The sequence below is a fragment of the Lissotriton vulgaris genome, chromosome 4_1, assembly GCF_964263255.1.
Source record: "Lissotriton vulgaris chromosome 4_1, aLisVul1.2, whole genome shotgun sequence".
Lineage (NCBI taxonomy): Eukaryota > Metazoa > Chordata > Amphibia > Caudata > Salamandridae > Lissotriton > Lissotriton vulgaris.
The window spans coordinates 205764138-205777341 of NC_141691.1; the positions used below are offsets into that span (position 1 = coordinate 205764138).

The 13204-nt window shown below is 48.1% G+C and overlaps 1 protein-coding gene across 2 annotated transcripts in view; it reads left to right on the forward strand.

Annotated features, from left to right (window-relative positions):
* THOC2 (THO complex subunit 2) overlaps positions 1 to 13204 on the forward strand; it is a 1289207-nt gene that overhangs the window by 723808 nt on the left and 552195 nt on the right. For both annotated transcript variants that reach the window (XM_086918507.1, XM_086918508.1), the window contains exon 23: positions 3220 to 3361. In XM_086918507.1, coding sequence (XP_086774633.1) covers positions 3220 to 3361 — 142 coding nt within the window. The remainder of the gene's footprint in view (positions 1 to 3219; positions 3362 to 13204) is intronic.

Consider the following 13204-nt stretch of genomic DNA (forward strand, 5'->3'; position numbering starts at 1 on the left):
AGCGCGTTTTTAGTGCGCTGCACCTCTTGACAACAAACGCCGTGTTTTCCCCTCGTTCCCAGGTGCCAAAATCTAAATGTTGCCGTTTTTACCTAAACAAACGCCACCTGTAAACATGATTCAAGGGAAATAAACCAGTGGAGTTTGTATAATAGCAGTATCCTAGCTTGGTGTAAACTCCTTCGCGAGTCACAATGAAGTGGGAGTATCTTGGTACCCTTCTTTACACTGCATTCTATATAAACATGTGTATCCGTGTGCACGTTTTCACCAGGAGACCCCTCGGCCAGGGCCTCTCACAGTGCACGATAAGTGAAAGCACTGTAGAGAAGTAGGGAACAGGCTCAGCTTCATTCACAAACAATGTTTATATACCAATTGCAAATAAAAAAAATTATGCAAAGCATTGTCATTTACAATGCCAGTAAATCAAACTTTAATGATGCGAGACCTATTGCATTGCAAATGCTTGTTTTAAATGGGTCCAGTGACTCCAGTCGCTGCGAGGAAGGGGGTAGTGGTGCGAGGTCCTATGGGGTTTGTGATGACATCGTTGCTTTTTTAACTCAGGTGGATATTGGGCATCTGAGAATGTTAGCCGTTTTTGACTTGCAGAAAATCGGTTGTTAATTATTCGCACATGAGTACTCATAGAATTATTGTGATTCCAAAAAGGCAGGGCATTTACTCCAAGATAAGAATCAGTCTAGGAAGCAAAAGTCCTACTTTTTTTTTCTTTAATAAATGTAAGGTGATGCAGTACTTAAATGAATGCGTATCATTATCTTACTGCAGTAGCCAATACGAGATGCATGATTTAAGCCTAACGTGAAGAAATGCTGGACAATTCTAACATTCCAGTAGAATGAAGATCGAAAATAAAAAAAACTCATATTTTAATAGATATCAAGTTTACATATTTTGTACATACAAAGACACTAAAGTGGTATATGATTTTACAGGTGCTGTTGAAGCTTTGCATTTCACAAGTTAGGAACGGGATCACTTAACTCCATATTACCCAGAAATCACTGAGTTGTAGAATGGAAGCTCAACATATGTTTAACAGATGTCCTTAAGTAGTGCAGAGGCAGCTGTGGCCCGTCTTTATGGGTGGAAGGGCCATCAGCCAGCCAGCAGCTAAACATGCGCTAAATGTACAGGCTTCTTGCTGCCTGAGGCAAACTTTGCCAGGCTGAAGATGTCACACCTCTTGTGTGCAACAAAGACAGTCACACTGGGTGCCAACATCACTAAAGCCAGCTGAGTGAGATGTATTGGTTATGAGTGCCACAAGTTTATATTTTTTTATCATGTGTGTATTGTGTTTGGTTAATCTAATTTAGGCCCATGTACATGACTGACTTGGATGGTGAGATATTTTCGACACTGCCTTTTCACTCAATTTAGACATTTGCAACCTTCCCTTTTCTTCGCTTAGAATGCAGTACATTTTTCAAAGAGAGTGAGAAGTCCTTCTCCTCTGATCATAATTTAGGATACAACCCACCAGTCAAGCCTATACTCAGGCTCTACGTTCTATTATGAATTATTATTTTGCCATCCTCGTTTGCACTTTTTCTCTCTTTCCGTTATTAGCATGAGGTCGCTAGTCCAACTGGCTGACTCATGCTAAATTGGATATAGTGGCTAGATTTTCTACATTTTCTGCAGCACCTTCATTGGTAACACCGCTTTGAATTCTGGGATATGAAGTCTCAAGTTCCAAATACAGGTGTGTAAGTTCAGCACTTACACTCACTAAAAAGACAAAACTAGCTGATGGTATTGCACACTACACAGGCCACTAAACGTATATTCATATATTTATATGCAACTATTTGTCAGTAATACTGAGTGTTACCTCTGCGTATACTGAAAACGATAAAAAGCCCTCATTTCAGTAAAGACCAACTGATGAGGAGTTGCCCACAGTGGCTTAACAAACCCCCCCGCAGTGCGGGGATATGTGGACCGGGGCTGCGTGGCCCGAGCTCCAGTCCTGGCAGGTCCCTGACCTGAGAGCTCCGGAATGGGTCCAGAGTGTGGGGGACCCATGCATGTAATTTGCAGGGGGCCCCCTCAAGTTTCTTTATGCCACTGTCTGGGGACCTGGTTAGCAGGAACCAAGTGCACTCCAGTCAAGATTGCATCAAATACCAGACAAAAAGTGAGGATGACTATGTTAAAAAGAGGCTCTTTCCTACACCTGTTCACCTTTGCTCACGTGTAAGCAAACCGCATTACTAGATTCAACCAGATACATTGAGTTAGATCATTTTCCTCAATCGTAGGAAGCCACTAGCGTATATCCACAGGGGTTAACCTCAAAACAAGTTCCTCTCCTGAGAAACCTATTCAGTTCTAAATCGTGCTTGAGTGGATTTTGTCTTGTGGTCGTTTTGCACAACGATTGCACTGATGTAAAGACAATGCAAAAGAGTTTTCTGCCTGTGCAATATGGAGTGAAGCAATTAATATTTGCTCACGTCATAGCAAATGAGCCTTATTGCAGCTGCCCAAAATAACGTGATTGGCAGTCTTGAATCCCAACCGCATTCAAGCATACTATGTAGTAATTTAGTTCTCTGCAGCCATCTACCCAATGTCTCCACTGCACTACAGGTTACGACAAGCATTGGCAAAGCAATAGGTTTCGCCAATGAGGGTGCTATTGACTTTGTCAATGTTTTTTAGTTGTAGTGTACAGCAGCACATTTGCTATGGAGCATATCTAAAAGTTGTGGGGTGATCACAATCATAAGGGCCTGGCACTTAAAATCTCTTTGGTGAGACCTATTGACTTTGCCAATGCTTGTTAAAAGTGGTTTTATGTGACAGCACATGAAAGGGAGAAGTGGGTTATTGCATATTCTTTTCAAAGAAGCAGAGCTTGTGTGGCTTTGATTCAATCACTGCTTATTTAGATATGCATTATGTTTTGTTTTAATTTGTACAAGCCCAACTGACTGAAGTGTTCTTGCTCGCTTGACTTGGCATGGGAATGAATGCAAGTATTGGAATTCTTTTCTCCTGAATACTCAATAGATTATCCAGCTTAAGTAAGCATTGGGTGGGGGGCTGTTTGAAAAAGCATTAGAAAAAGGTTAGATATAATGTTGTTTGTGTCAGTTGTAGCTGGAATAATGCGCAAAATGCTATCTTCTATTAATGTAACTGTCAGTCCTCGTTGATTAAATGATGTTCGTTATTTTTTAGCCTCCAAATAAAAAGAAAAAGGAAAAGGAGCGCTGCACTGCTCTTCAAGATAAACTTCTTGAAGAATTTAAAAAGCAGCATGAGCACGTATTGAGGGTTTCGCAAAGAATGAAATTGGAAAAGGATAACTGGCTTCTGGCAAGTGAGTATAGATTCTCTCTGGTTGCCTTGGTATTTTTTTTATTTTTTGGTACTGCAGTGTATTGTTGATTATTGAATGCTTGTGAGTCAACACTTCGTTTGATGTTACATTTTTCACCCTAGAAATACATTACATTTTCCTGATGGATAGCCTCCTTTTTTAAGAAATTGGGTTTTTCGCAAGCCTGCAACTCAAATATTCCTGCACTGTTGGTGCATGGGTGATCTGATGAGGCAAATGTTTCTGTTGAATGACATATCTGTAACCCTAGTCTCGCAGTAGAACCTTAAATCACCACTTGTTATTCAGCTATCTGTGACGTATTAGTTCACTGCTGCATTGATGCAGTCAGATAGAATTAAATGAGTGCAATGAGTACTTTTTCTGTCCACCCTTCACCTATGTCTGCCCAGAAGATCTGAGATCTGTAGTGGCTTTGCTGCCCAAGGTGATTAGTCCATTGTTTTTGAGACAGCATATTACACTTCACACAGTTTTCCTTCTGCCCCACATCACCAAGGAGAGGCTACACTCATTTTCTGCTCATAAGGCTGTCAATTTTAAATTCCATCGGATGAATCTCCAGTCTGACAGCCAGGTCTTTATTCGGTAAATATGCATCAAGAAGGTCCCGGCGGTCTAAAAGAGGATTTTATTCAATTGGTAATCCTCTGTTTTAAGACATGTTAATCCCTTGCTGAAAAGGAACTGCCAAAATTAATATGTGCTCATCCCACCAGACCTGAAGCTTCTACCTCCGCATTGGCCTGGGAAGTTCCTCTGGTCAGACAGTGAAATGGGCGTTCCTTCACACTTTTCTACGTCTTATTGTATTATTGGTTCAAAGTTAAGTACTTTTTTGTGGGAGTTGGTATTCAGAGTCTCTGGTCTCCGGCGGAGTCCCGGCTCCACATCAACCTTCTGGAGCTTCTTGCGATCGGACTTGCACAAAAGGCATTCCTTCCCTCTGTTCGGGGGAGTGTAGTGCAGGTGTTTACGGACAACACCACCATGTGGTACTGCAACAAAAAGGGCGGGGTGGGGTCGTGGAGCCTATCTCAGGAGGCTCTCCGCCTCTGGACATGGCTGGAACGTCAAGGCATTACCTTGGTGGTTCAACACTTGGCAGGTTCTCTGAACGCCGTTTCATGATGGATCACAAATGGCTTCTGAACTCTGACATGGCGCAAGGTCTCTTTAAGCAGCAGGGAACGATGTGGTTAGATCTATTAGTCACCGAAGAGAACACGCATTGGAATTTCTAAGGCGGCACTCGCTCGGAGACACTTTTTGTCACGAGTGGAGCTACGGTCTGTTGAACGCCTTTCCGCCTATACCACTTCTGCCCAGAGTGCTGAAGATCAGGCGCGACCGGGCCCACATCATTCTTGTGGCTCCGGATTGGGCTCGAAGAGTATGGTATCCCGAGCTATGAGCTTCGATCCCCCAATCCGTCTGCCTCTTCTGGAGGATCTTCTGTCGCATCAGCAGGTCCTCCACCCGAACCTGTCCAGTCTCCACCTCCATGCGTGGAGATTGAGCGGCGGCAGTTGACACCTTTTGAACTTCTTTCTGAAGTCTGTGACTTCATTCTGGCTGCCAGGCGTCCTCCCACCAAGACGGTGTATGCCTGCAGGTGGAACAGATTTGTAGCATGGTGAACAGTGAAGGCTGTGGATCCCCTTTCTGCCCCTCTTTCGGAGGTTCTTCTGTTCCTTCTTTCCTTTGCCCAGTAGGGCTCTGCATTGGGCACTATAAATGGTTCTCTTTCTGCCATCTCTGCCTCCCTGCGGCTCCCAGGTCAGCCTTCTCTTTTTAAATCCCTGGTTGTTAACCGCTTTCTCATAGGCATTACACAGAAGTTTCCTCCCGTGCCTTTCATAATGCCTCAATGGGACTTAAATCTTGTCTTGACTTTTCTGATGTGCGCTCCCTTTGAGCCTCTTCATAACTGTCCTTTAAGTCTTCTTACTCTAAAGACGGCTTTCCTCGTAGTTATTGTGAGAAGTTGGCCTGATATATAATGTTCACTATTCTAGTGAGCACTTTGTATCAGTCCAAACAACCCTTATTGATGATTGGTTGTAAGTCAACCGTAGACCAGCTATCCTAGTAGCATGGACAAAAGCAGTCTTTAGGCTAAACTCTAGAGGGCGTATTAAGCCAGCTGTTATACCATCACATATACCCCTTGAACACCAAGTGAAAGGACACCACCCAAGTTATGAAAATAAAGTATATTTATTTAGAACACAACAGCCCTGGACTCTTTATGAGGACAGGGTGCTAAGCACAATACAAAGCTCTTAGGAAAATACGCAAAGTTACACAATTTACACAAATGCCCGAGGGGCACGAAAAACCATATACTCTAAAAGTGGAATGCGAAATTACTAGCAGGTAAGTACTACTCTAATAGGCTTTGGGATCGCTAGGACTTGACTACTTGAACCTTCAGATTACTAACAGGAGGCCTAGGGAGATCGGGTGCAAAGTGTGCACTCTCACGCGGGATGTGGAACAAAGTCTATGGTTGCTAGGAATTACAAAGTTAGTGTTATCGGACGAATCCGACTAGGTAGAGCTGAAACGAAAAAGGATCTGGACCCTTGGATAGCAAAGCTATGCTGGAGCACCGAAATGCTGAGTTTACCTAGCCCAGGGGCTGCGGCTGCATAGGTCTGAAAAGACGTCGCGAATCCTTGTTGCAGTCTATGGAGCCTGAAAGAAGAAGTTGCTGGCAGGCGACCAGTGAAGAGATTCGGATGGATCCAAGCCTGGATCTAAGATGGAGGACACCTGTAAGCAGAGGGGACCAAGTCCTGAATCACTAGCAAGTGATCAGATGGGCACCAGGATGGCACCGGATGGAGTCACCTCGACCAGGTGAGTGGGCGACACTGGGCTCTGCAGTCTCACGGACCAGGAGGCGTTGTCGGCGACCAGGATGGAGGTGCGAGCTGTCCCACGATGGTATCTGCTGTCGACGTCGCTGGACCCAGGATTGGGGCAACAAGTCTTGGCAAATGCAAGCCCACACAGTGGACTCAAAATGGCGTCTGGAGTGGACCAGGAGTGTCCGGGGTGCTCCTCTGTTGGAGGGGAGCAAAGGCCAGTCTGGAGCAACCAGACCAGCAGTGTTGATGTCGTTCGTCGTCGGGAAGGCCACAAGCCAGCGGGCTAGTAGCCAGACAACGCCGTGAGCAGCAAAGAGCAGAAGGGCCCCACGCAGATCTCGTGGAGGCTGGGAGGCTGAACTTAGGGGCTGGAGCTGCACAGGGTTGGGGCTTCTCACACCTCAAAGCACTCACTCGAGGATCCCTCGGCGGTCGTGCTGGGCAAGCGTCGTGCAGTCCTGAAGATGGCCGGTCCCTCGAGGTCTCGTCACACCCACGGATCTCAGCTGAGCTGAAGATGTAGGTAGCGGTCAGAGGTGCCAGGGAAGCCGGTTCTCGTCGAGCTGGGCAGTCTTGATCCAGAGGTGAGACTTACAGCAGACCGCGATGCTTGGATGGTGCCTGCGGATGCAGGGTGACTACTCCTTAGTCACAAGGGAGAAATCTTAAGAAGTCGAGAGTTCCTTTCGTAGGAAGTAGTTTCAGGATTCAAAGATGATCTAATTTGGAAGGGGGCCCGCTCCTATCTTTATACTAGTAAAAGGGGCTGGCACGCGACTAGGCCCTGCCCATGGGTGGGACCAGGAAGGGGGGTGGTTACACCCCTCTCCCATGCCGGACTTTCCCCAGGTCAGGGGCTGGTGTGCCCCTAGAACTGGTTCTAGACGGCCTATGCATAGTGAGCACCGGGGTAGCACTTGCAGTCACCTTCCTCTAAAGCCCTGCCTACCCAGGATACACAAAACCCTGTCTGGGATGGTGCTAGCACCGCCCCTGACAGGAAACCCTTTGTCCAAGCCTCCCTCGCTGGAAGGACTCCCAGCAGCAGGAGGTCAGACTTGTGTCTGTGGTGGCAGCATCCATTTTGTGATGCTGAGACTTTAACCGGGGTTCACAGTTACATACATGTCGTGTCCCTGTAGAAGGGTGGAATGCTAACCCCATCGCCAGAATTGGCGAGGGGTTAGTATTCCAATTCGTATGACACCTTACTCGACATGTTTTGATAAAGCGATACCAGAGTTAGCATATAACCGCGAGGATTATAATGCACTTAAGAGTATATGGTACGCGTAATCATGGAACAGCTATTAGGACTTGGTTCCGCAAGCTGCAAACGGGCTCAGCTCATGCCAGAGCACCATCTCACACGATTCCAAGCACTCTGCCTTCAGGATTGTCAAGGCCTGCCATAGGAGTGACTGATAGGAATACGGGTGTCCATTTTCGGGTTAGATATGGGTATACTATATCTAAAGCAAAGGGTGATTACACCACCTTGCCCCTAGCTGTCGTGCAGCCAGTTGTCAGATTTAGATGGCCAGCCAGGGGTGGCATAATACATGCTGCAGCCCCTGGTAGGCCCTGGGTACACCTATGCCCCGAGTTACAGGGTCTGATAAGGTGGCCCAGTACCAATTAGATATGTACCTAGGGTACATGGAATCCATTTTACAGAGAGAGCAGTAGGCCTGGGGTCCTCAATAGCAGGGTCCCAGGTCAACTATGTTGGAAAACCAGCAAAACACCAGGCAAAAAGTTGGGGGTAACCATAGTCAGGTATCCACCCTCCTACAGTTATCACCTCTGCCAGAAGAGTGAGTGAGCTCTAGGCTCTTTCTCCCAAACCTCCTTTCCTTTCTGTTCATCCAGACAACGTGGTTTTAAGGACCTGTCCTTTCTTGCCAAAGGTTGTCACGCCCTTCCACATCGGACAGACCATCACTTAGCCCACCTTCATTCCGCCTCCGCATCCTTCCAGAGAAAAGGAGAGGCTCCACCGTCTGGACCCAAAACGTGCGCTAGCATTCTATCTGCAGCGTACACAACAGTTCCGGGTGGATGACCAGCTCTTTGCTGCCAACGTGGGCGCCAAAAAAGGTCGGGCTGTGCACAAACAGACCATCTCCCGGTGGGTGGTTCTGTGTATTAAAGCATGTTACTCCGTGCCCATTCGACCAAGGCAACTGCATTCACTACTGCCTTGGGACGCGGCGTTCCGTTGCAGGACATTTGTCAGGCACGTTTACCAAGCACTACTGCCTTGACAGTCCGTTTAGGAGAGACAGATTTTTGAACCGTTCCGTGCTCCGTGACTTTTTGGTGTAATCTCGTTTGCTGACCCTCCAGCAGGGTTGGTATTGCTGGGGTATCTATTCTAAGGTAAGGAATCTATCACTAACGTCTCTTTCAGATGCACAAGTTACTACTTGTGTAACAATATATCTGTAAGACACATTAGTTAGTGGTGGATCCTTACCGCCCCAACCATCCTCCCCACTCTGCGAACTGATTACTGGGATTAAGGTCATCCCCTTTTAGGGCCCTAGTTTTATGCACCAATTGTCAGTTTCTTGCATGGCTGTGCGTTTCGGTGCGGAAAGTCGTGTACAGAACTGACGTCAGCGCGCATTGGTGGCACCTAAGTAGTCTACGTGACGTCATCTCTGCGCATAGGACGGCAGCGACAGACGCGGAGCCGCATGACACCACCTACTGACACGCAGGGGTACTGCTAAGCAAAACTTTCCGGATCTAGTCTGACGCCTGGGTATATTCTAAGGTAAGGAATCAATCACTAACTAATGTCTCTTATAGATATATTGTTACACAAGTAGTAACTTGTGCTTTAGGGCCAGCATAAAAGATGTACCCTCAGCGGCACTGGGGCAGAGTGCTGTTTTGGCGTCAATGGGGAATCTCCGGTTTGCAAAAGCACTGCAGGCTTGGGGAAGAAGGTCTTCTGGGTGCGACCACCACTTGGAGAGGTATGTTGGGGTTTGGTTAGGCACCGTTGGTTGGGCCACCCAAGGCCATGGGGCTTTGGGTGCAGGGGTGCCTTTTATGGACGGATCTTCTTACCAGCTCCTGGTCGTGGTTGGGGGGACCTTCGGGTTTGAGGCTGCCGGTTTCAGCTTGAGGCAAGTCAGGGGGTCACTATCCGGTCAGGATCGCCTCCTCTTGGTGTTGGGGCACTTGAACTCGGGCCATGGGCGTCGTGTGCAGAGTGGTTCAAACACGCGGATCCTTGCAGAACTGGATTCTGGTGTTTGAACAAATCCGGTGTTCACGGGAGACAGAGTCTTTGGGATTGAAGGCAGGCAGGTCCTCTTGGTTTCTCGAGGTTGCTGGCTGCAGGACACACCGGGATTTCGCTGGAGCAGGTTTGAGGTGGGGACAGGCCGGTAGGGCTGGGGCCAAGTCAGTGGGCATCCTCCTCTTGTTAGCTTCGGCACAGGTCGTTCTTCTTCTTTTCTTCTTGTAGTTTAGTGTCTGAGGGAGCAAGGTTCAGGGATGTCTCTAAGTTCTAGATTTAGGGGTGTTACAGGTTGGTAAAAGGTTGGGACCAATGGGTCCCTTCCCAGGTGTGGGTACACCCCCTATTATGCCACCCTCCAGTGGGAGGGGGGCATAATCCTTTCCCTGGTTGGCTGGCTCCCCCCATCTGCAAGATGGCAGGACTGAGAGTTGTGCTTCACCTCGCCTCCCCCACTTGAGGGGTGAAGTTGGCAGAGGTGGGGGACCCCTCTCTTCCCCACTTGTTTTTCCCACCGGTTCTCCCGCCCAAAGTGGGGGTCAGAACCAGTGGGGACTAGTTGCCTAAAGCAGCAAGTGGTCTGGGGAAGCTCACAAAGGTGGCAAGCCTTTTGATGCTTCCCCTTCGTGGACCCTGTCCATCCTGGGGGAGGAAGCTTGGCACCTCGTCCCAGGATGTGCATTGTTTCAGGCCCTCGAGAGCAGCAGGCTCTCGACCCAGGAATCCAGAAACATGTCTGGTGGTGGCAGTTGAAAGCAGTCACTCAGCAAGGACACTAGTAGTAGGTCGTTTTTCAGGGGGCATCTCTAAGATGCCCTCTGTGTGCATTTCTCATTAAATCCCACTCTGGCATAAGTGTGGGTTTAATATGCTAAAAAGTTTGATACCAAACTTCTCAGTGCAGCCATTATGGTGCTGTGAAATTCATAGTGACAAACTCCCAGCACCATATACTCTTAATGGCAGCACTGCACTTAAAATGTCTAAGAATGGACTTAGACACTGTAGGGGTACAGGGATCATTCACCTTCACCACTGTTATAGGGCACCCAGCTAGAGGGCTGACAGATCTATGCCAGGGTGGTGGGTTGTAGGCAAAGCACACAGGGATGTGTGCCATGTCAGCTCTTCACTTTGTTCTGCACCAAGACATGCAGCCTGCAAAGGCAGTGTGTGAGTGTAATGGTACAGGGCCTCTAAGGGTGTCTCAATAAGTGCTGCAGCTCTTGAAGGTCTTCCCTGGTCACAGTGCACTGGGTATCTCTGGTACCATTAACCAGGGCTGACCTGTGGCCAGAGATGCCAATTGAGTTTTGTTTTTAATGCAGGTTTAGGGAAAAAACATAGGCCCTGTGCACCTGATTGGCACCAGTTGGAATTCACTGACTGATCCAGATCCAGATCTACGGTATAGCCGTCGACGGAGTCGTTGTCAGGGTCACCGTCGACGGGCGATCAGCTGGAGACTAGGTCGTCGACAAAGCAACCGTCGACGGAACGATTGTCGACGCCGGTAGAACCTCTGTAGACAAAGTCTTCGTCGACGAGGATTTGGTCGACGATGTTTTCGTCGACGAGTCCTTGGTCGACGGTATCTTCGTTGACTAGATCTTGGTCGACGAGTCGCCGACGATGATTTCTTCGAGACTTTCGTCGACGAGGATTCTTTCTTCGTCGACGAGGAGATGGGAATCGTCGACGGAACTGGCTTAGAAGGCAATGAAACTCTTGTCGATGTGGATGCTGTCGATGAGACGGTCGTCGACGAGGAAAAAGCTGATGTTGTAGTCAGCGTCGTCGTCGAGGATGCAGCAAATGTCGTTCTCGTCGTCGGAGCGCAAAACTTTAAGAGGCGTGGAAACACCTTGAGAGGCAGCAGAAGACGCCTGAGAACCAGGTCTCGTGGGCATAAAGGTGGTAGGGGTGGCTGAAGACGTCCCAGGAGCCAGAGGCATGGCCAACTTCATCTTTTTTAGGAAAGGAGATGGAACATCCTGTAAACTACCACACTTGGATGCTGCTGAAGAAAGTCCAGAATGAAAACTTTCTGCGTCTGACAGGACTGAATCCTTGTCCTTTAAACGTTGAAGCCAAAGGAGAAGGCGGCCTTCTCTGTCCTTCAGAGTCTTAATAGAAAAAGTTATACAGAACTTGCAGCTGCCAGCCTCATGATCAGGGTATAAACAGTATATACACTTCTGGTGGGGGTCCTTTTCAAAAAGGCGCAGCTTCCCACAAGAAGAGCAAGGTCTAAATAAAGACTTCTTACTTGACATGTTGAGAAAAACACTGGAACTAGAAGAGTAGAGGTGAAAACTGAGCAGAGCTCTGGGAGACTCCCTTCACACGACGTGCAGTAGAAAATCTGAGGGCTTGAGCTTCTGAGGAGAAGGTTCTAGAGGGTGCTGGTGCATGATTGGCTATAATTTGGACTAACATAATGACACTGATGTTTTGCAAATAGTTTTTCTCTTTACCATGCATTCCTATGTAGGAATCTTATTTTGAGGTTTCTATTATGTTTTTCCTCTTCTTTATCATATATTATGTGTACATATATATTTATATACATATTTAGCATTATTGCTATTTTATTTACCGTGGGACTCCCACTTCGACGACGGGGGAATATTCAAGCATGTGAATCTATGAAAGACACCAATACTGAAGAACCACCTGTTTACAGGTAAGTAACAATTGTTCTTAACCCTGGTCCTTTCTGCCCTCGCCCCAGGAGGCTAGATAGTGGCATTAGACTTGTACAACGCTTTTTTCCATATCATCATCCTACTTGCCCACAACGTTACTTATGGTTCACAGTGGGCCGTGAGCACTTTCAGTTCACTATGCTCCCCTTTGGCCTTAGCAGTGCCCCTCTGCTGTTCCCAAAAGGGATGGTGGTGGTCACAGCTCATCTGCGCAGATCAGGGGTACCAGTCTTTCCCTAACTCGACGACTGGCTGTTAAAGTTGGGCTTGCCCCATGCTGTCACCTCCCAAATACAGACTACAGAAGACTATGGCTGACCCCCTGCACTCGCTGGGGTTCACTATCAATATGCCGAAGTCACAACGGACTCCCTCTCAGATGCTCCCTTTCATCGTAGCTATACTGGACACAGAGCAGTTTTGGAGCTGTCCTCCCGATCTGCTAATCTGGGATATTAGGGCAATGATACTGATGTTACAGCCTCTATCCAGGATTTCGTTGAGAATGACTCTGAGGCTACTGGGCCTCATGGCCTCCTGCACCCTGCTGGTGGATCGTGTCAGATGGCATATGAAGGCTCAGAAGTGGGACCTGAAGTTCCAGTGGGCGCAGCATCACTGAAATCTTTCAGACTACGTCCAGATCTCAGAGGGAACTGTGCACCAACTGCAGTGATGGCTAACAAACCAAGATTGGATCAGATCCTGCTCCCTTCCCCACCCAGTTCGGGTGACCCCACCCACGAGGCTCGGACTGAGTCGCAAGCGTCGCCGCCTGCCCCACACCTTCGGGTCCCTGGGCACAGCGCGTCGCCGCAGGAGATAGAGTGGTACCTCATGGCCATGAGGTCCCTCCCTCCTCAGTCTAATTCCCGACGGGCCCGACGGTCCCGACTGGAGGCCCTAGCGGGTCGGTGCTTCGGCCCAGACGCCGTTGGGTGACTCTGCCCCACTGGCGACTTTGGTCCCGGCGCCGCAGGAC